Raw genomic sequence first — 24,554 nt, 5'->3', positions numbered from 1 at the left:
CCCTGGGGGAGCAGCCGCATTTTCTCGTGATGGCGGCACTGCTACGTTCTCACCTTCAATTGAAAAAGAATTTTGAAATGTTTGCTGCAGGGGCAAACGGGGAGCCCGAGTAGGGCGGGAACCGGGCCGGTCGGGCCGAGGGCGCTCACTCGGGACCCCGCGGCCGCACGCGCCGTCGCCGCTGGACAGCGCAGGACGGGCCGGGTAAACACGCCCCGCGCCCCTCCCAGCGGACCCCGCCCCGTCGGCCGCGGCGGCGGCGGAGCAGCCCCGAGGCGTCAGCGACATTGGCAGGCGGGACTTCCGGCCGCTGCTGACGGGCGCGGCTGCGCCGGCGGAGCAGTCCCGAGGCGATAGCGGCGGCGGGTGGGACTTCCGGCCGATGAGTGGCGGGTGTGGCGGCGAGCAGCCCCGAGGCGACAGTAGCGGTGGGCGGGACTTCCGTCTGCTGAGTGACAGGCGCGGCGGCGGCGGCGGCGGAGCAGCCCCGAGGCGACAGCGGCGGCGGGCCGGGGCCTGCGGACGTCGGAGCGGGTGGGAGCGGGTCGGGCCGGGCGAGCCGGCCTCGCGGAGCCGCGCCGGCGATGGCGACCATGATGGAGATCCAGATGGACGAGGGCGGCGGCGTGGTTGTGTACCAGGATGACTACTGCTCGGGCTCCGTGATGTCCGAGCGGGTGTCGGGCCTGGCGGGCTCCATCTACCGCGAGTTCGAGCGCCTCATCCACTGCTACGACGAGGAGGTGGTCAAGGAGCTCATGCCGCTCGTGGTCAACGTGCTGGAGAACCTGGACTCGGTGCTGAGCGAGAACCAGGAGCACGAGGTGGAGCTGGAGCTGCTGCGCGAGGACAACGAGCAGCTGCTCACCCAGTACGAGCGCGAGAAGGCGCTGCGCAAGCAGGCCGAGGAGGTGAGGCCGCGCCCGGCCGGGCCCCGCGTCCGTGTCCACCCCGCGGCCCCGTGCCCGTGTCCACCCGCGCCCCGCCCTGCGCCTCGCCCGGGTCCCCCCCCCACGCGGTGTCCCCTGAGCCCGCCCTGCCCGAGCTGGGGCCCTGCCTGCCGCCCCTCCCAATGTGCCCCGCGTCCTTTCTCAGTGGTCGATCCCCATCTGGTCAGCCCCCTCGCTGACCCTGTTGTTTCTGCTTTTGTGTTTCCCGAACCACCAACCCAACCCCAGGTCCTACCTCTGGTCCGTTGGTGCCCAGAAGGTACCCAGCCTTCTGGGCACGGTCGCGGCGGGGGATATGCGCGCGGGACCTGTCCCCCCAGCGGAGTTTTGAAGGTCACGACCCGAATGGGGTGCGGGTGGACGATGCCCGCCCCCCCACTGCAGGGCTGCAGAGATGGGCTGTTTGGAGTGATGGTTGTGGCTGGGCTGCTGTCTTGGAAGAAGCCTTGGAGAGGCTGGGGTTGCCCTGTGGGTGCCGCTGCCAGAGCCCTGCCCTGGAAGCTGGGGTCACAGGCATGCGTGTCCGGGGTCATGAGTGTTTGTGCGCAGGGTCACGAGTGTGATTGCGTGGGGTCACGAGTGTGTATCTGCAAGGTCACGAGCATATGTATGTGGGGTCACAAGTGTTTGTGCAAGGTCACAAGCGTGCGTGTGCAGGGTCATGGTATGCTTGAGCAGTTTCACAAGCGTGCATATGCAGGGTCACGAGTGTGTGTGCAGGTTCACAAGCATGTGTGTACGGAGTCATGATGTGTGTGTGCAGGTTCACGAGCATGAGTGTGCAGGGTCATGGTGTGCTTGTGCAGGTTCACAAGCATGTGTGTGCAGGGTCACGAGTGTGTGTGCAGGTTCACAAGCGTGTGTGCAGGGTCATGGTGTGCATGTGCAGGTTCACGAGCATGCGTGTGCAGGGTCATGGTGTGCTTGTGCAGGTTCACAAGCATGTGTGTGCGGGGTCACGAGTGTGTGTGCAGGTTCACAAGCATGCGTGTGCAGGGTCATGGTGTGCATGTGCAGGTTCACAAGCGTGTGTGGGCAGGGTCGTGATGTGTGTGCAGGTTCATGAGCGTGCATGTGCGGGATCATGGTGTGCTTGTGCAGGTTCACAATCGTGCATGTGCGGAGTCACGTGTGTGTGTGCAGGTTCACGAGCATGCGTGTGCAGAGTCACAAGTGTGTGTGCAGGTTCACAAGTGTGCATGTGCAGGTTTTCACGAGTGTGTGTGTGCAGGGTCACGGGTGTGTGCAAGGTCACAAATGTGCATGTACAGGTTCACGAATGTGCGTAGTGCAAGGTGCATGTGTAAGGTCAGAAGCATGAGTGTTTGGGGGTTGCTAGTGTGCATGTGAGAGGTGCGTGTGTGGGGTCAGGAGCATGCATATTTGAGGTTGCTAGCATGGGGTATGTATGAGGTCGCGAGGTACGTGTGCAGGGTCATGAGCATGCATGCCCAAGGTCATGTGTGTGCAGGGTCGGAGTGTGCATGTGCGGGATCACGAGTGTGTGTGCAGGGTCATGAGTATGGGGTTAAGAGGTGCGTGTGTGAGGTGTGTGTGGAGTTACAAGCCTACATGTGCGGGGTTGGGAGGTGCGTGCGTGGGATCAGGAGCATGCATATGCGGGTTTGGGAGTATGTGTGTGCAGCCAGGAGGTACATGTACAAGGTGTGTGTGTGAAGTGACATATGCAGGGTCATGAGCATGTGTGTGCAGGGTCAGGAGCATGTGCATGGAACATGTAGTGTGGGGCCTGCCTTCCTCTTCACACACACCCCTACTCTGAGTCTGGTGCCCTCAGCCAGATGACGATGGCTCAGCCCGACGTGGGCACTCTGGGCACTGTGCTGTGTCCAGCGGAGCTGAAAACCTCAGTCCATCAGGCTCAGCATGGACCTGGCCGTCCCTGGGAGGCAGAAGGTCGCTGTGGGGTGTGGCTTTTGCCAAGTGCTTTGTACCCAGTTTTGATGTGGCACGTTGATTAAATGCTCGTGCCTCGGTCACCCTCGCTGCAGGTTTATTCTCTCGGGTGGTCTCGAGATTGGCAGTGACTGCTGCTGGGGGTTGTACTACCCACTCAGAGCTCAGCTCAAGGTGTTGGCGCAAGGCAAAGTGCCAAGCACCAGTGGAGGAGGCCTGCTGGAGCTGGGCACGGGCTGCATAGGCCGCCCTATTGGCTGGCCCGGCCCTTCCTCCCGTGGCATGACTGGAGTGGGTGGCAGAGGTACAGCTGCAGGCTGGCCAGTGTGGGCCGTGCTGGGCTCTGCCCCCGCCCCAGGCCAGAGTGAGAGGGTACACCTGGAGCTCCAGCCCTAGCACAGAGGCTTCTGGGTGGTAGTGTCCTGGTCCACTGGGAGCAGGGACGTGCCCCTGGTTTGCAAGGAGCCCCCTGGAGACCCTGCTGCTTACATAAGAACAGACAGATACTGCCAGGTGCTTGGCCGGCCAACGTGGAGGCTGGAGGCAGGCATCTAGCGAGTTCTCGCAAGACTCGTGGAGAGAGAAGGGCTGGTGCTGAGCCTGTCGTGCCCTACAGCGCAGCAAGCCCCACCGGGTTTCGTGGAAAAGCCCCTCCTTCAGTCTGGGCCAGGGGACAGACTGAGAATACGGGCACATGGCTGGCACACGCACGTGCCTGCTTAGACCATGAGCTGAGCATTCGGCCCCTGGGCTCTCCGAGCCCGGCAGAGGCCCTGACCCACTCTGCTTGAGGGCAGTGACCGTGCGCCTGCACAGGTAGTAGGGGTACACGACACTCGACCGGAGAGGCAGGCCCACGGCCACCCCGGAAGGCCCAGGGCATTTTGGGTCTCTGGCACACAGGATTGGCCAAGAAGCGGCCAGAGCAAGGTGGATCTGTCATGGCTTCTGAAAGTCCTGCAGGTTTTGCCAACGTTCGTGTTCTCTTACCAACCCAGCTTTTTTTCCCTCCTGGAAAGCCGAAGGTTGGGACCGGGCCTTTGCTCAGGGAGCCTTGCTGACCAGCTGTAGCTTGCTGACCACTAAATGCCCTCTGGAACCGGGGGGATGCTGCAGGAGGCACAGCAGCGCCTGCAGGCCTCAGCCATGCCACACCCAGAGCCAGCGCTGCCCACAGCAGCCCCGTTCCTGGTTATGCAACTTGATCCTGCCTGGTGGGGGGGCGGGCAGGCACCCTCCTGGCTTCCGGGAGCCTGAGCCGAGCCTCTTCCCGAGATTTCCCTGCTGCGTGGTAACGTTCTTCGTGAGACAGGCCCAGCGCCGGCTCTCCTGGTACCTCTGCCTGTGAATCTGAGGTGTCCGTCCGAGTCCCCAGAGCCAGCAGGGTCCCGCAGAGCACAAACGAACTTCCCTGCTGGGGCTGGGGACAGGTATGGGCAGGGACTTCCAGAGTCCCTGCTGTCACGAGAGCCTTTGAGCTCTCTGAAAATGACGGGCAGTGGCAGAGGCTGCCCGACCTCTGTCCATCCACCCTGTGGGACCTCAGCCTGTCCCTCTCAGGCTTCTGTCACTGCAGACCCTGCGGCATGTTTTAGAATCGCCGCGGGCCATGGATCCCATAGCATGGGGCGTGGCTGAGGGGCTGGGACCAGCCTCTCCACAAGTTTGTCAGGCCAGGCAGGCTGCGGCAGTGTCCGGTGCCTTCAGCAGGGACTCCTGGGGTGGGGGGGCTGCACCTCCCGGCCTCCCCTCTCCATGCTCCCCTACCACTCCCACACTTCTGCTGCCAGGGCCATGGGCGACTGGTGCCCGGGGCTGGGTCTGTGTCCCCAGGAAAGCTTCTGACGACAGGACCATTCGGTTGGAGTGGTTCCTGAGGACGAGTGGGGGGTGAGCAGGGTGAGTGTGAGCCGCTGCTGCCCTCCCTGAACTAGCTGGACTGTGGGCACATGCCAGTGTGCATGTTCGGACTGTGCTCAGTGTAGGTATTTGAATGACTTGTTCCTACGGCATTACCTAGTCATTGATGGGCATCATACAGAGATGTGCACGGCCTGTCAAGTGTATTTGCATGAATGTGTGCACACACGCGCACATGCGCGCGCGCGCGCACACACACACACACACACACACACACACACACACACACTTCTGCTTTTTGAGTCTCTTCAGTGCAGAGCCAGGAGCAGGCCCTGAGAACCACAGGTGTCGCCCCAGACCTGAAGAAAAAAAGCCACTGCAGCATCACTGGAAACAAGCACCAGAAGGGGCCATCTGTGCAGTGAGGGAGGGGATGGCACAGCTGTCCCTCAGTGTAGAGACCTCCCCAGACCTAGAACCAGGGCGAGTGAGATGCTTGGGGACGAACACGGGCCAGCCCTCTGCTGCTGAGGCCAGTGGGTGAGCCAGCATGGCAGACACTGCATGGCAATGTACACACACGCCAGGCAGAAGCCACGGCCACCGCTCTGGGACATGATGTTCCGAAGGGGAGGAGGAAGCCCAGGCCCAGGGCTGGTGACAGGATACACCTGTGAATGCGCACTCACACTTCAGGGCGCGACCTGTGACCTCACACACACACACATACTCCAGGGCACAAACTGTCATCTCACACACACACCAGGGTGAGTACCTGTCACCTCACACACACACACACACACACACACACACACTCTCCAGGACGCGCACCTGTCACCTCACACACACACACACACACACACACACACAGACTCATACACTCCAGGGTGTGCTCCTACGACTTCACACACACACACACGCACTCAAATGTGCACACCTGAACCTCACACACACACACTCCAGGGTGCACACCTGTCACCTCACACACACATACACACACACTCTAGGGCTCGTACCTGTCACCTCATTCACACACACACACACACATACACACAGACTCATACACTCCAGGGTGTGCACCTATGACTTCACACACACACACTCAAAATGTGCACACCTCAACCTCACACACATATACACACGCTCCAGGGCGCACACCTGTCACTTCTCACACACTCCAGGGTGCGCACCTGTTACCTCACACACACACACACACACACATACAGACACACTCCAGGGTGTGCACCTGTCACCTCAAACACACACACACACACACACACACACAGACTTATACACTCCAGGGTGCTCACCTATGACTTACACACACACACACACTCAAATGTGCACACCTCGACCTCGCCACACACACACTCCAGGACGCACACCTGTCACTTCTCACACACTCAAGGGTGTGCACCTGTAACCTCACACACTCTCCAGGGCATGCACCTGTCACCTCTCTCTCTCTCTCTCTTTCTCTCTCTCTCACACACACACACACACATACACACACACACACACACGCGCGCGCGCGCACACACTCTCCTTGGGGTATGTCTGTAACATCACACACACACAGTCCAGGGCATGCACCCATAGCCTCACACACACTCAGGTTGTGCACCTGTGACCTGCACGTGAGCCGAGGGCCTCACCTGTACCTTGCTCCACCACTCTGCCACGTTCTGGGAACTACAGCTGCTCCAGGGTCTTCTAAGAGCTCCTTCCATTTCAAAACATGCTCTCTTTCCACTCAGGAGTGAAAGTTTTGTTCAGAAATCTGCATGTGGGCCAGAGAGATAGTTCCGTGGGTGGGGCGTTTGCTCACGTCTGACCAGGGCTCAGTCTCCAGAACCCCTGTGGTCCCTCATGCACTGCCAGGAAGGAGCCCTGAGCACTGCCAAAGGGGGCCAAGCGAGCACGGGCTGCTGCTTCCTACGCCCGGACTGGGGCTGGTTGCTGAGTGCAGAGCCCGGCACTCCCAGGCTTCCCGAGTAGGCCAGAGCCCTACCAAGGTCTAGCTGCTGTATGGCCGGCCATGCTGCAGCCCCTGATACCTGCTGCCCCGTCTCTGCACGTGCAGAAGTTCATCGAGTTCGAAGATGCTCTGGAGCAGGAGAAGAAGGAGCTACAGCAGCAGGTGGAGCACTTCGAGGTCCAGACGCGGCAGCTGGAGCTGAAGGCCCGGAACTCTGCTGACCAGAGTAAGTGGCGCCGTGAGGCCGCGCCCACCCTGACCAGCCCGCACGGGCTCTGGGCTGAACTGGGGACTGCGGCCTCCCTGCTTCGTGCCCTGGTGTAGGCCAGGAGCTGGGCCTCGCTGGCCGCCCACCTGGAGCGGTGCAGCCCGTCGTCCTGAGCCCCTGGCCTCACCTTCCAGTTTCCCGGCTGGAGGAGCGCGAGTCTGAAATGAAGAAGGAGTACAACGCCCTTCACCAGCGACACACTGAGGTGGGCCTCGGGGGCAGCTCGCTCTGCGGTGCCCAGGACAGAAGCAGGGGCGGCCTGTAGCCGGCAGGGCCTCCCAGGGGCGTGTCCGTGAGCCGCCTCGCCGGGCTCTCCTCACAGATGATCCAGACGTACGTGGAGCACATTGAGAGGTCCAAGATGCAGCAGATCGGGGGCAGCAGCCAGGCTGAGAGCAGTGTGCCAGGCCGCAGGTAGGGCCCTCAGCTGGTGGCACCTCCTGGGGGTCTGATGGCGCCTGCCCACGGCCTCCCAATTCCTCTCGGGGCTTGGACGTGTGGGAGCCAGTTCCCAAGAGTTCCCGAGTGTCCCGCTCTCCGCGAGGGCAGCCCTGCTGTGTCCTGACCTGGGCACGGGGCAGGGGCAGGAGGAGAGGGAGCTCAGCCGCCGGGCGTCTCTCCGTGCGTGTGGGTTGTCGCTACAGTCCGTCCTCTCTTGGGTCCCCCCAAGGCCCACGGGGCTCACTGAGGCTCCACCCAGTGCTCAGGTGCTGCCGTGCCTGGGGCTCCCAGGCCCATGTGTGTGCCTGTGCATGTGCCTGTGTAAGCACCTGTGTGTGTGCCTGTGTGTCTGTGTGTGCATGCACCCATGCGTGTTCCTGTGTGGAGGCTCCTTCTTGTGTTGCTGTGGATGGGCCTGTCTCTGCTCCGGGCTCTGGCACGGGTGGGCTGGGCCTTGCTGGGCCTGACGAGTATCTCCTTGCTTCATTCTACGCCTTTGCCACCCGTGCTGACCCGGCTCTCGGCACAGCCCGCGCCAGTCGTGGAGGAAGAGGTAAGGCCGCGCTGGGCCGCGATCCACAACCCTGCCGCCTTGGGCCCCAGGGGTGGGGGAGTGGGGCGGCATCTGGAGGTTCCTCTGTCCACCAGGTGTGTTTCCTGCCCCTCGGAGACAGACGCCAGCCCCAGCACAGTGCTGACTGGGCCAGTCAGAGACCCTGTGGTAGGGGTGGCAGCCATGCACCCTGCAGTGAGGCCAGGGCGCCTCTGCCCCTGCTGCAGGCCTGCCTGGGGGCCAGCCCCTGCCCTTGGCCCTCTGGGGTGGGATACGCTGCCCAGAGACGCGCCGAGCCGAGCCACAGCCTCTGGGACTCCTGCCCGAGGCCGTGCTGGTCTGGGCACTCTGCCCACCCCTGGCCCTGCTGCCTCTCACAGCCAGGTCCCTTGGGGGCTCCCCAGGTCCAGGACAGACCACCCTCCCCTCCGTGGTTGAGGGGAACGCCTAGGGGATAGGAAGTGGGTGAGGGTCTTTGCCGGCGACGGGCAGATTTGGTCCACAAGGCTGGCTGTCAGTGCGGACACTCCCCTGTCCCAGCCACCTCTCACCGCTGCCCTGTCCCCATTCAGCAGGAAGGAGCGCCCCACCTCTCTGCCGCTGGCCGACAGCATGGTACGTGCACCCCGGGGCAGTTGCCGTGGGGGCGGGGACAGATCCTCATAGTCCGGCTCCGGGAACTCGCCCTGCAGGTGAGACGGCCCCGACGGAGAAGGGGGGACCTAAGTGCAGCTCCCGCACAGCCCACTCCGCCCCGGGCTCTGAGCTCCTGCTGCTCCCCGAAACAGCAGCCCCCCACAGCCCTGCTGCCTGTGCCACCACGTCTGAGCCACTCGGCCCACATCCTGGCTGTGTCTCACTCTCGCCCTCGAGCACTTTCACTCTCTCCAGCTCTCTCCCTCTTTCTCGCTTTCCCCCTCTTTCTCGCTTGCTCTCTCTCGCTGTCACTCTTGCTCACTCTCTCTCTCCCTCGCCCTCTTCCTCTCTCGCTCTCTCTGTCTCTTGACACACTGTTCTCTTGTTTCAGTTCTTGGGTCTGTTTGATTTGTTGTTGTTGTTATAGTTATATTTAAGTTCTCCTCTTCTTTTTTTTTTTTTGGTGCTCTCAGTTTTAAGTTTTCCTAATTTCTTCGTGTTGTTTTGTGTTGTCGTATGTGCTGTATTTTCAGTGTTGTAAGCACACAGTGTGGCCTCATGGTGAGGAATGGCGCTAAGAGTTTGGGTTCTTTGCACTTGGCGGTCTGCTCACATGGTGTTTAGAGGTTGAGAGGTTTGCTGTAGGTAAGTGGCGGCCAGGGCAGCGTCCGTGGGGATGTGGTGGCCAGCTGACGGGCTGAGAGCTCGGGGGCCACAGACCCTCAGGGAACCCATGGACACAGCGTGGACAGACAGGCTGAGACAGACTGCGGGGAGGGCATCTCCACGTGGCCACAGCCCTAGAGAGACCACCTTAGCCATCACCACTATTCGTCGAGGCGGGCGCTGCAGGCGGGCGGTCTCCGTCCTTCCGCTGCCCGGGCCCCAAAAGTGAAGCACAGGGGCTGCAGGAACTGCCTCAGACCCCAGAGGGGCTGGCAGAGCTCGGCCACACATGATGGCCCGTGACAGCTGGACAGACCCCAGGCCAGTGGCGCTGTGTTCAGGGCCCAAGCGTGGGTCCCCAGCACGCCTCATCTGTTCGGCCCTAGTGTCCACATGATGAAATGTCCGAGTCGGGCCAGTCCTCGGCCGCAGCCACACCCAGCACCACGGGCACCAAGTCTAACACCCCCACGTCGTCCGTGCCCTCGGCCGCCGCCACGCCCCTCCATGAGAGCCTGCAGCCCCTGGAGGACTTCGGGGCAGGCCCTCAGCACGGCCCACGGGCGCGGGAGAAGCGCCACAGCCGCAACATGGAGGTGCAGGTCACACAGGAGATGCGGCATGTCAGCATAGGTACAGCCCGCCAGCGGGGGCAGGGCAGGGGCTGGGCAAGGTGGGCCTGCAGGCGCTGAGCCCGCCTCTGCCCGCAGGCATGGGCAGCAGTGATGAGTGGTCCGATGTCCAAGATGTCACTGACTCTACCCCAGAGCTGGACACCGGCCGGGAGCCCCGTCTGGACCGCATGGGCAACAGGTGCGGGGGCGGCTTGTGGGCCTGTCCATCACCTGGGCCGCAGGTGCAGGCGCGGCTCGGGGCGTGTCCATCGCGGAGCTGTGTCCATCTCAGGAGAGAGGGGCACCAACCCGCAGCTTGGGGAAAGGAGTGGTCAGCACTGATGCCCATCAGTGACCTCCACTGTGTCCACAGCCCCACTCAGGGCATTGTGAACAAGGCCTTCGGCATCAACACTGACTCCCTGTACCATGAGCTGTCCACTGCCGGCTCCGAGGTCATCGGGGATGTGGACGAAGGGGCTGACCTGCTGGGTGAGTGGCCTGGCCCTGTGGTGGGGAGGGCAAGAGCGGGCGGCTGAGGCGCGTTTGCTGGCACCCCAGGAAGAAGCCCTTACAGCCACCCCACCCCGTCCTGCTCTCCTCCGTCGGCTCCCTGCACGTGGGGTCTCCAGACTTGGGGCTGGGCTCTTCCTGCTGGCCACCTGGTCACCACTGACCTGGGCCCTCCTGCAAAGTAGGCAGGATGACCCCGCAGTGCCGTGACACTGCCACATGCCTCTCCTCAGTTCTCGCCTGGAAAGAAAATGATGTAGACTTATCACAGTAGAAACACGACAGAATTCTCCATCCAGGCCCTTGTTGCATGCGGGTCGGGGGAGAGGCGGGGCACTCCGGCCGGAGGTCGGCCCAGGCCGAGTCCCCCCACCTCAAGCAGTGCCAGCGTACTCCTGGCCTTTCTCACCCGGGCAGGCAGCTGGTGCCGGGGCCCCTCACCCTCACACCGCACGCGGAGTACTTCGGCATCCGAGCCAGGCCTGGCCCCGCAGTTTGGGTTTGTTTATCTGGGGCCACACCCAGCAGAAATCAGAAACAGACCGGAGCGCGAGTATGGCTGGTGTGGTACTCGCCTGCTCCTGGCCGCCCAGGGACGAGCCCTGGCCCCTGCCGGTGTGGCCCTAGAGCCAAAAAGAAAGGAAAAGAGTGTGGCTAGCGTGGGGGGCTCGGGGTCGTGTCACGCTTCTGTGCCTCCAGGCTTCCGAGTGAGCCCTGGGTAAGGGATCACGAGTGTCCGGGCCCTGGTTGTGGGCACGAGTGGTACCGTCGGGCGAGACGGGCACAGAGCCCTGTGGGGGGGGAGCCTCGCGGGTCACCTTGCCCACCGCCAGCCTCAGCCCTCAGCCTTTCGGGCCAGTCAGGTCTGGGCCGGCCCTGTCTGTCCGCCCTCCTGCTCCCTGCGCCTGTCACGTGGCGGGGAGTGCCCTGGGGCGCTCAGAAGGGACAGGACGCTGAGGTGCGCCGGGTCCCCTCAGTTGCGAGGGAGTGTGGCGCCCGCTGAGGCCCTTCCGCTGGGTGGGGGTGGGTGGGCATGCGGGCAGAGATGGGGGGGCAGTCTTGCTCTTCAGGAGTGTTCTGTGGCCGTGGGGGAGCCCGTGCAGTGAGCTGGGCCAGGGAGCGGTGCGGGGGACAGTCCCAGCACTGCGGCCAGTGTCAGGCTCGGCCGCTTCCTCCAGGGTGGCTTTCATGCCATCTCCTTCCTGTGTGAAATCATCCTTCGGCCGCAGCCTGGGCACAGACAAACTCCCTCGTGTGCGCCCACCTCTGCTGGCCCTGGGCCCTCCTGGGGAGGCCTGCCCGCAGCAGCACACCTGAGGTGGGCCACAGTCACACACACAGCACCACATCCACCACCAACTCATGCACACACACACACACAGACCACACACCACGCATACACATACACCACCCCACAGTCCATACACACATGCCACACACACCCCACACTCACACCTCATACCCCCACAGTAACCCACACTCCACACACACACACCACTCACACCTCACCCCCACACACACCTCCCCCCTCCCCACATGCACTCACCACGCGCACCTGCGCACGGCAGTGCCTGCGCCCCCACCCCCACCCCGGGCCATGCGAGTGGAGCAGGAGTGCTGGCATCGGGCTCTGGCCAAGAGTCCCCCACCTTCCCTCTTCCCAACGCTGCCCCCGAGGCGTGCCTGCCTCACGCCCTCCTCCCTGGGCCTGTGGGAGCAGCGTCAGCTGGGCTTTCTCTTACCAAGAATGTCCTGTCTTGTTGCTTTCAGTCACCAATTGACTTTGTCGCTTCCTTCCTGTCTCTCTGCCCCACTGGACGCACCCAGGGGAGTTCTCAGGTGCGTATCCCCGTCCCCGCCACCCTTGATGGGCAGTCAGGTGCAGAGGTGGCACCCTAGGCACCCCCGCTGCTGTCCAGCACCACTGGCCGCGTGGCCTGTCCCTGCCCGAGTTCGCCTGGCTGCCCGGTGTCCCAGGCCACCCCAGCACGTGCTTCTGCGAGCAGCCCCCACCCTGCCCTGCCCAGCCCTGTCTTCTCCGAGGGCGAGAGCCCACAGATCGGACGGCTCCTGCACGCTCAGCCCTGGGCCTCTCCCCACAAGCAGGGACCTGTCCCCGCTCTCCCACCGGGCGGCCGGTGGAGGCCTGGTGAGGTGCATGCTCCGTGCTCTCGGCCTCCCGGGCGGAGCTCTGGGGCGCTCCTGGCCCCGGCCACGCCCTCTCCTGACCACGCCCCCCCACCCAGCGCCTGCAGGAAGGAGCCAGAAGCGCGCTGCCGCCCGCTAACGCGCTCGTTTTCTCTCCTCCTCCCGCTCGCTGCTCGCCCTCTCCCGCGGGACCGGCACGCCCCGCAGTGCGTGATGACTTTTTTGGTAAGGCCACGGCCCCTCCTGCCTACGTGTCCCGAGCTGGCTCGTGTCCACCGTGCCTCCCCTGCTGCCCGCTTGGACCCTTATCTGTGATGGAGCAATGGGTGCAGGGCTTGCTGATCTCTGGGCCCGGGCCTTGGGGTGTGGTCAGCCTGATGTCCAGCCGTCTCTTGTCCAGCGGCTGGACAGGCCCTGTCCGAGGCGCCTACCGAAGAGGAGTCGGTACTGTTCGAGACCACCCAGGGCGGTTTGGCTTGGCACTGCGGGGCACCATCTCAGTGATGGTCCTCCCGTGGGGCCGGGTGCAGAGCGCGGACTGGCCCTGGGCCTTCCGCCCTTGTCCTTAGGGTCACTCCCTCCTCCACCACCCGCTCACCCCTTGCTTTAGGCTCTGCCCCTCCCCACAGAGAACTGCCCACCTCCAGTCCCAGGGCAGCTGTGCCGGGTTTGGGCCTCGGAATGTGCCTGGAGGTTGGAGCCCTGGGACAGCTGGAGAGCCTTTGCCTTGCCCGCGGCTGACTCGGGTTCTATCCCCGTCGCCCCAGATGGTCCTCCAGGAGTAAGCCCTGAGCACTGCTGAGCCTGGCCCGAAAAACCAAAACAAAAAAGAATGTGCATATAGCCCAGCAGGCAGGGACAGGGCAGATGTGGGGCAAGAGAGCAGGCCGCCCAGGATGGATGCGGGGTGAGCCCTGCGGTGCAGAAGGGGCCCAAGGCTTGCCCCCCTCCCAGAGACTTCCCTGACCGCAGAGCTGGGGGGAGCCCCCAAAAGACCGGGCCCTGCAAGAGGCAGCTGGCGTGCACCCCAGGACTCATCGCTGACCTACGGATGCTGCGGCACGGGACAGTCACACTGCAAACCTTTGCTTTCAGGAATGGGCAAGGAAGTGGGGAACCTGCTGCTGGAGAACTCCCAGCTCCTGGAGACCAAGTAAGGACCTCCCACCGCCGGGACCAGGGCTTGGGGATTCCTGACGCCCCTTCCCACGCGGCTCGCCTGCTCTTTGAAAGGAATGCTCTGAACGTGGTGAAGAATGACCTCATCGCCAAGGTGGACCAGCTGTCCGGGGAGCAGGAGGTGCTGAAGGGGGACCTGGAAGCCGCCCGCCAGGCCAAGCTCAGGCTGGAGAGCCGCATCAAGGACCTGGAGGAGGAGCTGAGGAGGTGTGGGGCGGGGCTCCAGGGGCGGGGCGCGGGCTGGGTGAGCCTACCCGGGGGCGGGGTGCCAGGGTGGGCCCTCCTATCCAGGGGTGGAGCACGGGGCGGGCCAATCCACACATGGGCAGGGCTTCAGTGCCTCCCTGGGACCCCAGGAGAGATGCGGGTGGTGCCTGCAGGAAGACTGCAGGGGCCTGGGTCCCATCTCCGCACTGTGCCCTTCCTGTGGCCTGTAGTCCCCCGTTCTCCCTGGTTCCAGGCCCAGGTCTGTGGCGCTGGAGCCAGACCTGCTTCTGGGGCAGTGTGGGGCTGCCCCTCCCTGGTCATCTGTTTGTTTGCTGGGAGTCACTCCTGGTGGTGCTTAGGGCCTACTCTCAACTCCGCTTAGGGGGTCACTCCTGGGGGGCTTGGGGGACCATACGGGATGCTGGGGATTGAGCCTGGGTCGGCCTTGTGCGAGGCCAGCGCCCTCCTCCTTGCACCGCCTCTGACTCTCCCTGGCCTCTGGATGCTCTATGCCTGGCATAGGCTGCAGCTCCTGACTGGAGCTGCCAGGACAGCGGCTGAGTCTTCAGGGCATGTGGGCAGAGCTGTGGGCACAGCCTCCAGGCCAGCGCCAAGGTGTCATCACCTGCCTTGTCCCTTCCACTCCTTCAGAGTCAAGTCCGAGGCCATCCTCGCCCGCCGGGAGCCCAGGGAAGAGGTGGAGGATGTCAGCGGCCCACTCTGCACAGAGCTGGTCAGTGTCACCGTCACGTGCAGGGGGGCTGGACTCCCGGTGTGCATGTGCCCCCTCTCACCAGGGGCATTTCCTACCCATCGAGGCAGCGCAGGGAGCACCCCTCCCGGCCACGAGCTCTGTCACAGCACCGAGGACAAGGCCCTGAGGCCTCGGCCACCTCAGCCCTGCTCTGCCAGCATGTTCTGAGGGAGGCCCCACCCCTGTGCCCCCGGAGGGCGGCACCCTTCGTCACTCTGCCCCTGGGGTCGGCAGATGTGCCCCGGCTGCCCCTAGCCGAGTGACAGTACATGCCCCCTGCAGGACAAGATCCCCATGGCCCAGCGGCGCCGCTTCACACGCGTGGAGATGGCCCGGGTGCTCATGGAGCGCAACCAGTACAAGGAGCGGCTAATGGAGCTGCAGGAAGCCGTGCGATGGACAGAGATGATCAGGTGTGCGCTCTCGTCGGGTGGGGTGTGGCCAGCTGGGCGGTGGCCACAAGAAGCCCACCGTTCCCTCTGCCCACAGGGCATCCCGGGAGCACCCCTCTGTCCAGGAGAAGAAGAAGTCCACCATCTGGCAGTTGTGAGTGGGGGGTTGGCCAGGGGCCGGGGCTGGCACGAGGAGGTCTTCAGGGCCTGCCCTCACCTCCCGGCCTCTGCTGGCAGCTTCAGCCGCCTCTTCAGCTCCTCCTCCAGCCCCCCTCCAGCCAAGCGCTCCTACCCATCAGTGAACATCCATTACAAGTCGCCGACCACAACCGGATTCAGCCAGCGCCGTGGCCACGCCATGTGCCAGATCCCTGGCAGCCGGCCCCTGGAGTTCTTCCCTGATGAGTGAGTGTGACCTGCCCCCCGATGCAGTCTTGTGCCTCCGGTTTGAAACCAGGACTGAGTTCTGTGTCTGCGGGAGTGCAAGGGGCCAGGTGCCAGGAGATGCTCTCCCCTGCTGGAGCCTCGCAGAGCAGAGACCAGGGGCCGACGGGGCAGGGCAAGATGGGGCGGGGGGGAGGGGCAGCAGCCAGAGCCGCTGGTGAGCAGTGTCTCCCTGCCCAGCGACTGCACATCCTCGGCCAGGCGGGAGCAGAAGCGAGAGCAGTACCGCCAGGTGCGAGAGCACGTGCGCAATGACGACGGGCGGCTGCAGGCCTGCGGCTGGAGCCTGCCGGCCAAGTACAAGCAGGTGGGCGCTCAGCAGAGGGGCGGGGCCTGCCGGCCAGTTCACCCGGGCAGGCGGTATTAAAGAAAGTGGGGGGCTTGCTGGGCTGGAGTGCCCCCCTCCCTAGTCGCAGCGTGGAGCAGGTACAGGACTCACTCCTGCCCCGACTCTAAAGGAACCAGCAGCCTGACGCTGCCCCAACTCTGCGTTTCTGCCTTGTGGTTGCAGCTGAGCCCCAACGGGGGCCAGGAGGACACGCGGATGAAGAACGTGCCAGTCCCCGTGTACTGCCGCCCGCTGGTGGAGAAGGACCCCACCATGAAGGTGAGGCGCTGGGGCGGGAGAGCCAGGCGGGTGGCAGAGCCAGGGCTCAGCGCACCTCCCATTCCTTCAGCTGTGGTGTGCGGCCGGCGTCAACCTGAGCGGGTGGAAGCCCAGCGAGGAGGACCCCGGGAGTGTGGTTAAGCCTGTGCCCGGCCGAGACCCTCTGACCTGCGACCGGGAAATGGAAGGAGAACCCAAGAGTACCCACACGTCCCCTGAGAAGAAGAAGGTTAGAGCGGCCAGCAGGGGCCAGGGGTGCGGCCACACCAGTGCCGACCTGGCTCCATCTGCCCGGAAATGGCAGGGGCAGGGCAGGTGGGACTCTGGTCTCCTCCCAACAGTCCCAGGCTGGCTCTGCCCTGCCCACTGCTACCTCGATGGCCACCAAGTATCTGAGGCTCCTGATTTGTCAAAACACTGCCTGCAGGGCCCACACGTGGGAGGGCGGCAGGTCAGCCTTCGGGCTGTGCCCTGGGCTCAGAGCTTCCCCGTGGGAACTCGGTCAGTTCTCGGCTTCCCAGCCTGGAGCTTGGGGGGCAGCATGGCTGCAGGCCAGGCTGAAACTGGCTGATGGTCTCCTGACCCCCCAGGCAAAGGAGCTGCCAGAAGCGGATGCCAGCTCGAGCCGTGTGTGGGTGCTCACCAGCACCCTGACCACCAGCAAAGTGGTCATCGTGGACGCCAACCAGCCGGGCACGGTGGTGGATCAGTTCACCGTGTGCAATGCGCACGTGCTCTGTGTCTGCAGCATCCCTGGTGAGGGGCCGCAGCGGGTGGGCTGTGGACAGGGGCTGGGGGCGCCGTCCTGCTTCTCAACAGTGCTGGGACCCCAGTGGACACTCCTGTTTAGTAGATGGGTCAGTCCCAGGCTGGGTGTCCAGAACCCCTAGCAGATGAAACAGGACCCAAGGCACCTGGCACCGGGCAGGGAGGGAGCTGGGGCAGCGTGGGGGCATCGCCAGAGCTGGCCCTGTGCGCTCTCCCTCGGGGCCACCTCCTGTGACCAGAGCGTTTCTGCTGGAAATGAGTCTCGGTGCTCCGTCCCCTCAGCAGAGACTGGCAGCCAGGGCCTCCATGGTGCTCGTGACAGCAGGGTTTGGGGGGAGGGCCGTGCTGGGAGCCTCAGCTTGCTTGCCGGCCACTCCCCACAGCGGCCAGCGACGGCGATTACCCTCCCGGGGAGATCTTTCTCGACGGGGACGTGAACCCCGAGGACTCGGGTGCCGACGGTGTGCTGGCAGGCATCACGCTTGTGGGCTGTGCCACCCGCTGCAATGCACCACGCAGCAGCTGCTCCTCCCGAGGGGACACCCCCGTGCTGGACAAGGGCCAGGGTGAGTCCCGGGCGGTGGGAAGCCCCTCTGCTGTCCCTCGTCCCTCCCCTGAGCCCACGGCCTCGTCCTCCACAGGGGAGGTGGCTACTGTGGCCAATGGGAAGGTCAGCACCTCTCAGTCGGCGGAGGAGGCCACGGAGGCCACGGAGGTGCCCGACTCGGGACCAAGTGAGCCAGAGGCAGCCGCTGTGCGGCCAGGGCCCCTCACAGAGCACGTGTTCACAGACCCCATGCCCAGCCCAGCCCCCGGCCCCCAGCTGGACAGGTGGGTCCTGAGGGACAGGAGCGAGAAAGGGGGCAATGGGTAGAGGCGGGCAGTGTGGGTCAGATTTCCCGGAGCCTCTGTTCCCCCTACAGTGAGAATGCCCCTGAGGCAGAAGCAGGAGATGGGCAGCCGGAGCCGGAGCCCAGCTCGGATCCTGCGGGGGCCAGCAGCGCAGCGCCCACCATGTGGCTGGGTGCCCAGAATGGCTGGTAGGTAGAGGCCCCGTGGGCCTGGTGGGGGGTCCCAGGGAGCAGCCTGCCCACCGGCTCTCTCCACAGGCTGTACGTGCACTCGGCCGTGGCCCACTGGAAGAAGTGTCTGCACTCCATCAAGCTGAAGGACTCGGTGCTGAGCCTGGTGTACGTGGGTACCAGGAGGGCGGGCGGGTCGGCGGGCCAGTGGCAGCCCACCCCCTCACGTGTCCTCTTGCAGGCATGTGAAAGGGCGAGTGCTGGTGGCTCTGGCGGACGGGACTCTGGCCATCTTCCACCGGGGGGAAGGTGAGCGGAGCAGAGGGGCGGGCGGGCGCTGCGGGGGCCCTGGCTGCCAACGGTCAGAGGCCTGAGCAGTATGGGTCCTGCAGATGGCCAGTGGGATCTGAGCAACTACCACCTGCTGGACCTGGGCCACCCGCACCACTCCATCCGCTGCATGGCCGTGGTGCACGACCGCGTGTGGTGCGGCTACAAGAACAAGGTGCACGTCATCCAGCCCAAGACCATGCAGATCGAGGTGAGCCTGGGCGGAAGGGCGGCGGGCCCGGGGTCCGCTCCACCCGCACCTGACCCTGCCACCCACAGAAGTCGTTCGACGCGCACCCGCGGCGGGAGAGCCAGGTGCGGCAGCTGGCCTGGATTGGAGACGGGGTGTGGGTGTCCATCCGCCTGGACTCGACGCTGCGGCTCTACCACGCCCACACCCACCAGCACCTGCAGGATGTGGACATAGAGCCCTACGTCAGCAAGATGCTGGGTGAGGGGGGCCCCGGCCAAGGGGGCGGCGGGAGGCCCGGGCGCCCGCTCAGCTGCTCACCCCCCACGCCCGCAGGCACAGGCAAGCTGGGCTTCTCCTTCGTGCGCATCACAGCCCTGCTCATTGCTGGCAACCGCCTCTGGGTGGGCACCGGCAACGGCGTGGTCATCTCCATCCCGCTGACAGAGAGTGAGTGTCCTCGTGGGGGGCGGGGAGGGGGCTGCTGGGTGTCCTCAGCCTGATGCCACCTTCTGCTCCTCCCATCCAGCTGTGGTCCTGCACCGCGGCCAGCTCTTAGGACTCCGAGGTAAGGCCGTGGCCACCCCTGCCTGCTGGGATGCCTTCCCCGTCCTCCCTCTCAACCCCGTCCCCACCCCGTCTCCAGCCAACAAGACTTCTCCCACCTCGGGAGAGGGCGCCCGGCCCGGGGGCGTCATCCACGTGTACGGGGACGACAGCAGCGGCGACAAGGCGGCCAGCACCTTCATCCCCTACTGCTCCATGGCCCAGGCCCAGCTCTGTTTCCATGGACACCGTGATGCCGTAAAGTTCTTTGTCTCTGTGCCAGGTGAGGGCTGGGCGCCGCCCCATTGCCACGGGGCTGTCCCCTGCTGCCCTCCAGCAGCCTCTGGGGGCTCCGGCTGCCTCCTGAGGCCCAGTGCTCCCACAGGGAATGTGCTGGCCACCCTCAACGGCAGTGTGCTAGACAGCCCGTCCGAGGGCCCAGGGCCGGCAGCGGCTGACACCGAGGGCCAGCGGATGAAGAACGCGCTGGTGTTGAGTGGCGGGGAAGGCTACATCGACTTCCGCATCGGTGAGTGGCCGGCAGCCCCCGCCCCCCAGCAGCCAGCTCCCCCTGCCCTGACTGACCACACCCCATCCACCACCCCTGCAGGTGATGGGGAGGATGACGAGACGGAGGACAGCGCCGCGGGGGCAGTGGGCCAGGTGAAGCCCGTGCTGTCCAAGGCTGAGCGCAGCCACGTCATTGTGTGGCAGGTGACCTACAGCCCCGAGTGAGGCGTCGCCCACCCGCCCACCACCGCGTGTACATATGACCCGCCTGCAGCTGCCCCTTCTAACCTCTCAACTTGCAGCTTTCACCTTAGGGCTGGCTCCCGGGCACAGCCGCCATGAGGCCCAGCCGGTAGGGGGGCTCCTCGGGGACCCTTCCCCAGCACCTCCTGGCCGGCACCGGGCCTGACCTCCAGGTCAGGGGCAGGCAGAAGGCGTACAGGCCTGGCCCCACACCTTCAGCTGAGCACGCTGCCTGCAGGGCCCCCAGCAGGGCAGGGGTGATCTGGAAGCCTCGAGGGTGGGGTGACAGGGCCTCAGGAAGACGGGAGCCTCAGGTGCGGGAAGGCGTGCGGGGCTGAGGCCCCTGAGGAGACCAGCTCGCATCGCAAGACGCTGCTAAGTGCCTGGGGCTGGAGGCTGCGCAGGGTGGCCGCCTGCTCTGAGGGGAGTCCCGGGACAGCAGCCCCCCACCCCTCCCCAGGCCTTACTCCTGCCCCATGCCACCCTCCCCCAGAGAAGCACAGATCTGGGCGGCTGCAGCCTCCTCACCCGCTGCCCCCTCTCCACTGTGATGTCCACCACGCCCTGCTGTCCACAAAGGGTCGGAAGCTGCCTGGGGCTGGGGGGGCTGGGGGATGGCCTCAGGCTTTGGCCCGCACGTGTCCTGTGTCTGCTCCATGTAATAAACGTCCTCACACAGGCGCTGTCTCCCAGCATGGCCTCAGGCCTCTGCTTTATTCGGACGCGGGGTCCCGCACCTACTCGTACAGCCAGTGGCCGGCGCTGTCCTCCCAGCACTGCAGCTCGTCGCTGCGGAACCAGAGCGCGATCTCGCGCCGGGCACTCTCCACCGAGTCACTGCCGTGGATCACGTTCCTGCGCGGGGGAGGGTCGCTGAGCAGGGCCCGGCCCGGCCCGGCCGGGTCCGCCCGCCTCCCGCCGAGCGGCCTTACTTGCCGATCTCCACGCAGAGGTCCCCGCGGATGGTGCCGGGCAGCGCCTCGGCCGGGTCCGTGGCCCCGATGAGCGCCCGGGAGGCCCGCACGACGTCCAGCCCCTGCCACACCTGGGAGGGGCGGGGGGCGTCAGCGCGGGCAGGGCCGGCCGGCCGGCCGCCCGCCCTCCGAGCCCCGGACACTGACCATGGCCACGATGGGGCCCGAGCCCATGTACTTGACCAGGCGGCCGAAAAAGGGGCGCCCGCGCAGCTCGGCGTAGTGCTCGCGGAGCAGCTCCTCGGACGCCTGCGAGGAAGGGGAAGGCGCGGGCATCGGTGCCAGGGCCGTGCCGGGCCGAGGCCAGGGCCGCGCCGCGCCCCCCGCGCCCACCTGCAGCAGCTTGAGCGCCACCAGCCGGAAGCCCTTCCGCTCGAAGCGCCGCAGCACCTCGCCCACCAGCCGCCGCTGCACGCCGTCGGGCTTCACGGCCACGAAGGTGCGCTCGTGCGCGCCGCTGCGGGCTGCGGGCCGGGGTCAGCGCGGTCAGCGGGGCGGCCGGGGCGGCCGGCCCGCCCCGCCCGCGCCCCGCCCCGCCCCGCGCGCCCCCGCCCCCCGCCCCGCGCCCCCCGCGCGCCCACCCGCCGGGAAGAGGCTGGCGAAGACCGCCAGCACCAGGCAGATCATGATGGCGGCGCCGGGCCCGTGGGGCGGGGCCTGCGCTTAAAGGGGCCGCGGCCGAGCCGGCGCGGGCGGGGCCCGCCCCCCCACGTGCACCCAGGACCTCCGTCCACCCCGGCCGGTCCTGCCCGCCCCCCACCGGCCACAGCGTCCCAAGCCCCCGCGCGCAGGGAAGACACAGTCCAGATCGGTCGGGGGTCTTTATTGGCCCGGCTGCCGCGGCGGGCGGGGGCCGGCGTCAGGCGCTGCGCCCAGAGGCGCCGGTCCCGGGACGGGCGGGGGGCGGCCGCGGCCTTCCTCCGTCCGTCCGCGCGGGGTAGTCCCAGGGCGCCCCGTGCGCGCCCGCCAGCAGCAGCTCCGGCTCGGCGGCGCTGCCGTCCCCGTTCTTGCGGCGCTCGGCGAGGATCATGGCCCGCAGCAGCGGCGGGTAGGGCACGGCGCGGGGCCCGCGGGCCGGCGCGGGCGCGGGCGCGGTGAAGGCCGCCTCCTCGTGCCGGGGCACCAGCCGCCAGTCGTGGTACATGGCCTGCGCGATCTCGCGGGGCTCCGGCTCCGTCTCTCCTGCGGGGACATGGCGTCCGGCTCGCGCACGCCCGCCCGCCCCGCCGGCCCGCCCGCACCCCGCCGCCTTACCCTTGAAGGTCAGGACGCCCCAGGCCCGCCCGTGGTCCAGGTCCTGCAAAGCAAGCGGAGAGGCGGCTGAGCGCGCGGGCGCCGGGCGGCGGGCGCCGGGCGGGCGGCGGGGGCGCGGCCGGGGCGCACCTGCGCCGTGAAGTCGGGCCGCACGCGCGTCAGGCGCCAGTAGCACGGCTCGTCGTGCCGCCACAGCCAGGACTTGCGCGTGACCAGGCGGCCCAGGCCGAAGAGCGGCAGGCGGCTGAGCAGCGGCAGCAGGCGGCTCTCGTGGCGCGCGTCGGCCCAGGCGCGCGGGGGCAGCCGGCGGCCCGACAGCGGCCGCACCAGCGTGTCCGCGTCCAGGGCGTAGCGCTGCGAGTCGCGCGGCCGCTCCCGCTGCTCCCGCAGGGCGCGCACGCGGCGGGCCAGCTCGGCCAGGAGCCGCGGCCGCGTCCTGCCCCGCGCCATGGCCCGTCCGCGCCCGGAAGTCGCCGCCACGCCGGAAGCGGCCCCGGTGCCTCCGCCCCGCGCTCGGGGCACTGCGGAGCTGGCGGCGGCAGATGCTGGCGGCGCCGTGGGCGCGCGCGGGGCCCGGGCCCGGCGGCGCGCCCCGACCTGGGAGATCTCGGACTCGGAGCCCGAGGACACCCCCGGAGCCCACGCTCCGGCCGAGGCCTCGCGGCCGCCGCGCCCCGACACGGCCCTGCGTCGCCTGACCGTGCGGGTGGATCCAGGTGCGGGGGCCGGCGGCCGGGGGCTCACGGAGCCGCCCCGGGGCAGGGCGAGCTGACCCCTCTCCCCCACAGCTGTTCTGGAGGACCCCGGGGCCGACCTCCTGCTGGAGGCGCTGGGCGCGCTGGGCTGCGAGTGCCTGGTGGAGCCCCAGCGCCAGGCGCGCAGCCTCCGGTGGAGCAGCTCCCAGCCGGACCCGTGTCCCCACAGCGTGAGTGTACGGAGCCTCGTGGAGGCAGGTGCTGGAACCCCACATCTGTCCCATGGGGCACCTGGAGTGGGTTCCTCACACGGACAGCCGTGGAGTGTGCCAGGGCTGACGGAGAGGCCGCGGACCCACCGGGTGGGGGCACACCAGCCTGGCTTGCGCCTCTGGACTTGTGGCTAGTGGTCTTGGCGCCTCTTGGGGCCACCGCCCGCGTGAATATGGTTCTGTGCCCTTCTGCCCGCAGGTGCCTCCCGTGGGACGGGCCTCGGAGGAGCAGGATGTGCTGCAGCTCCTGGAGCCCGAGGAGTTCCTGCAGGGCGTGTGGCAGCTCACCCAGGTGCCGGGGGCGTGGCTACTGCAGGGCTGGGGGGGCAGCTTCCTTGGGCTGCCGCGTGTGGGACGCTCTGCCAGGCCCCCGTGCCCAAGGAGCAGCATCTCCCGAGCGCTGCATCCTGTGTGGTGTGAGCGGGCAGGGCACACACGAGCCTTCTTGATTGCAGATACATGGCCGCAGCTGCTCGGTGCCCTGGCTCTGCCCCGAAGGCCCGCCCCGGCCCCACCTGGCTGTCGTCGGGCTGGATGCACACCTGTGGTAACCTTCCGCTGGGCACCCATGCCAGCCTGGCAGGTTGGGGCAGGGGGGGCTGCTGTGCTTCTCTGGGAGACGCCGGGGAAGGAGGGGCTTAGGGCCCGGGGAGTTGGACAGCTGCGGTCCTCTGTCCAGGTCCTGCCAGGCCCGCGCGTGGGAGATGCAGCAGCCCGAGACCCTGGAGGCAGCTGCCTCCCGCCCGGTGGTGAGCTGGCCTGAGGTGGATGAGGTGAGGACCTGGGGCCCTGTTCTTGACGTGGCCCCAGCAGAGGTCCCAGTTGGGCCCGCTCCTCCTACAGATGTCCTCCCCGCAGGCTCTGGTGCTCCTGCAGCTCTGGGCAGACGTGGACGTGCTGCTGGCGGCCTCCTGGCGTGAGCTGGCTCAGCACGTGTGCGCCATCACCAAGGCCCTGGCCCAGCGCCCCTACAAGTGAGTCTCCCTCTCCCGAGGTTGGTGCCTTCCTAGGCAGAGAGGGAGGAGCCGCTCCAAGGCTGCTGGCCCTGTCCACCGCAGGCAGCAACGGGAGTTGCAGGCCTTCCCCTTCTGCACAGCTGGGCGCTGGGCTGCAGGCGAGCGCGTGGCCAGAGATGGCTCGGGGCTGCTGGGGGCCTGGCGGCGGCAGATCACACAGTTCAACCGCGTCAGCCAGGCCGTGGCCGATGCAGTGGTCAGCGCCTTCCCCTCTCCACGCCTCCTGCAGCAGGTGAGCTGGGCCTGCCCCCTGGGTGCAGGTGGAGGGTGGGCCGCCCCCTGCTCACTCGAGCCCTCCTAGGCGTTTGCGGCCTGCAGCACAGAGCGAGAGCGCCTGGGCCTCCTGGCCGACCTCCCTGTGAAGGTGGACGAGGACACCAAGGACCAGGGCATGCGGGCCCGCAGAGTAGGGCCAGACCTTGCCCGCCGCATCTTCCTCTTTCTCACCACGACCCAGCCCGACCTCCTGCTGGACCTGGGCTCCTGACCGTGCCTCTGCGCCCTGGCCTGGCTCCCAGCAGACCCCTGAGCACCGAGACCAGCTGTGTCTGACCTGCCATGGGGAGGGTGACGCCAGGCGGGCCAACAGTGCGGGGCACAGGGATTC

General features: G+C 66.4%; 4 protein-coding genes across 8 annotated transcripts; 2 read left to right on the top strand and 2 right to left on the bottom strand.

Moving 5' to 3' along the window:
- Positions 1–453: 453 nt before the first annotated feature.
- Positions 454–20,428, top strand: MAPK8IP3 (mitogen-activated protein kinase 8 interacting protein 3). Of its 3 annotated transcripts, none has more exons than XM_055135420.1 (33): positions 454–911; positions 6,811–6,931; positions 7,108–7,178; positions 7,296–7,387; positions 7,944–7,967; positions 8,543–8,582; positions 9,656–9,902; positions 9,980–10,082; positions 10,257–10,375; positions 12,224–12,235; positions 12,752–12,769; positions 13,640–13,697; positions 13,778–13,930; positions 14,582–14,663; positions 14,967–15,097; positions 15,174–15,230; positions 15,314–15,481; positions 15,701–15,827; positions 16,032–16,127; positions 16,198–16,356; positions 16,718–16,883; positions 17,279–17,461; positions 17,537–17,726; positions 17,819–17,935; positions 18,005–18,085; positions 18,159–18,226; positions 18,310–18,458; positions 18,527–18,698; positions 18,774–18,887; positions 18,967–19,005; positions 19,084–19,266; positions 19,369–19,512; positions 19,594–20,428. In XM_055135420.1, the coding sequence occupies exons 1-33, from the start codon at positions 585–587 to the stop codon at positions 19,716–19,718; spliced, it is 3,936 nt and encodes a 1,311-aa protein (XP_054991395.1). In that variant the 5' UTR covers positions 454–584; the 3' UTR covers positions 19,719–20,428. The 3 variants fall into 3 exon arrangements, with proteins under 3 accessions (XP_054991395.1, XP_054991396.1, XP_012787218.1); XM_055135421.1 differs by having other exon boundaries at positions 8,540–8,582; positions 18,530–18,698; XM_012931764.2 differs by having other exon boundaries at positions 8,540–8,582.
- Positions 20,424–21,489, bottom strand: NME3 (NME/NM23 nucleoside diphosphate kinase 3). Its single transcript, XM_055135496.1, has 5 exons — positions 21,292–21,489; positions 21,044–21,174; positions 20,858–20,959; positions 20,669–20,781; positions 20,424–20,591 (listed from the first exon to the last, which is right to left on the bottom strand). The coding sequence occupies exons 1-5, from the start codon at positions 21,335–21,337 to the stop codon at positions 20,474–20,476; spliced, it is 510 nt and encodes a 169-aa protein (XP_054991471.1). The 5' UTR covers positions 21,338–21,489; the 3' UTR covers positions 20,424–20,473.
- Positions 21,490–21,516: 27 nt separating this feature from the next.
- MRPS34 (mitochondrial ribosomal protein S34) lies at positions 21,517–22,414 on the bottom strand. The gene is made up of 3 exons (XM_055135491.1): positions 22,094–22,414; positions 21,965–22,007; positions 21,517–21,892 (listed from the first exon to the last, which is right to left on the bottom strand). The coding sequence occupies exons 1-3, from the start codon at positions 22,412–22,414 to the stop codon at positions 21,570–21,572; spliced, it is 687 nt and encodes a 228-aa protein (XP_054991466.1). The 3' UTR covers positions 21,517–21,569.
- On the top strand, positions 22,413–24,499 carry EME2 (essential meiotic structure-specific endonuclease subunit 2). 3 transcript variants are annotated; one of them, XM_055135466.1, is made up of 8 exons: positions 22,413–22,680; positions 22,753–22,889; positions 23,131–23,223; positions 23,387–23,478; positions 23,611–23,704; positions 23,790–23,905; positions 24,028–24,179; positions 24,249–24,499. In XM_055135466.1, the coding sequence occupies exons 1-8, from the start codon at positions 22,413–22,415 to the stop codon at positions 24,497–24,499; spliced, it is 1,203 nt and encodes a 400-aa protein (XP_054991441.1). The 3 variants fall into 3 exon arrangements, with proteins under 3 accessions (XP_054991441.1, XP_054991442.1, XP_054991440.1); XM_055135467.1 differs by having other exon boundaries at positions 23,990–24,179; positions 24,249–24,496; XM_055135465.1 differs by having other exon boundaries at positions 24,028–24,499.
- Positions 24,500–24,554: the final 55 nt, after the last annotated feature.

This window comes from Sorex araneus, chromosome 4 (assembly GCF_027595985.1).
Source record: "Sorex araneus isolate mSorAra2 chromosome 4, mSorAra2.pri, whole genome shotgun sequence".
NCBI classification, from domain to species: Eukaryota; Metazoa; Chordata; class Mammalia; order Eulipotyphla; family Soricidae; genus Sorex; species Sorex araneus.
This window is presented reverse-complemented; position numbering and strand designations above follow the sequence as displayed.

Excerpts from the sequence above, each read along its gene's own strand:
- MAPK8IP3 (XM_012931764.2), top strand. The coding sequence starts at position 585 with ATGGCGACCATGATGGAGATCCAGATGGACGAGGGCGGCGGCGTGGTT. Across the intron at positions 912-6,810 it reads TGCGCAAGCAGGCCGAGGAG|AAGTTCATCGAGTTCGAAGA; the intron begins GTGAGGCCGCGC and ends CTGCACGTGCAG. Across the intron at positions 17,936-18,004 it reads CTGGGTGCCCAGAATGGCTG|GCTGTACGTGCACTCGGCCG; the intron begins GTAGGTAGAGGC and ends CTCTCTCCACAG.
- NME3 (XM_055135496.1), bottom strand. The coding sequence starts at position 21,337 with ATGATCTGCCTGGTGCTGGCGGTCTTCGCCAGCCTCTTCCCGGCGG. Across the intron at positions 21,175-21,291 it reads CGCCAGCCTCTTCCCGGCGG|CCCGCAGCGGCGCGCACGAG; the intron begins GTGGGCGCGCGG and ends CCCGGCCCGCAG. Across the intron at positions 20,782-20,857 it reads CGGGCCCCATCGTGGCCATG|GTGTGGCAGGGGCTGGACGT; the intron begins GTCAGTGTCCGG and ends CGCCCCTCCCAG.
- EME2 (XM_055135465.1), top strand. The coding sequence starts at position 22,413 with ATGGCCCGTCCGCGCCCGGAAGTCGCCGCCACGCCGGAAGCGGCCCCG. Across the intron at positions 23,479-23,610 it reads GGGCTGGATGCACACCTGTG|GTCCTGCCAGGCCCGCGCGT; the intron begins GTAACCTTCCGC and ends TCCTCTGTCCAG. Across the intron at positions 23,705-23,789 it reads GCTGGCCTGAGGTGGATGAG|GCTCTGGTGCTCCTGCAGCT; the intron begins GTGAGGACCTGG and ends TCCTCCCCGCAG.
- MRPS34 (XM_055135491.1), bottom strand. The coding sequence starts at position 22,414 with ATGGCGCGGGGCAGGACGCGGCCGCGGCTCCTGGCCGAGCTGGCCCGC. Across the intron at positions 22,008-22,093 it reads GGCCCGACTTCACGGCGCAG|GACCTGGACCACGGGCGGGC; the intron begins GTGCGCCCCGGC and ends CTTGCTTTGCAG. Across the intron at positions 21,893-21,964 it reads GGGCGTCCTGACCTTCAAGG|GAGAGACGGAGCCGGAGCCC; the intron begins GTAAGGCGGCGG and ends ATGTCCCCGCAG.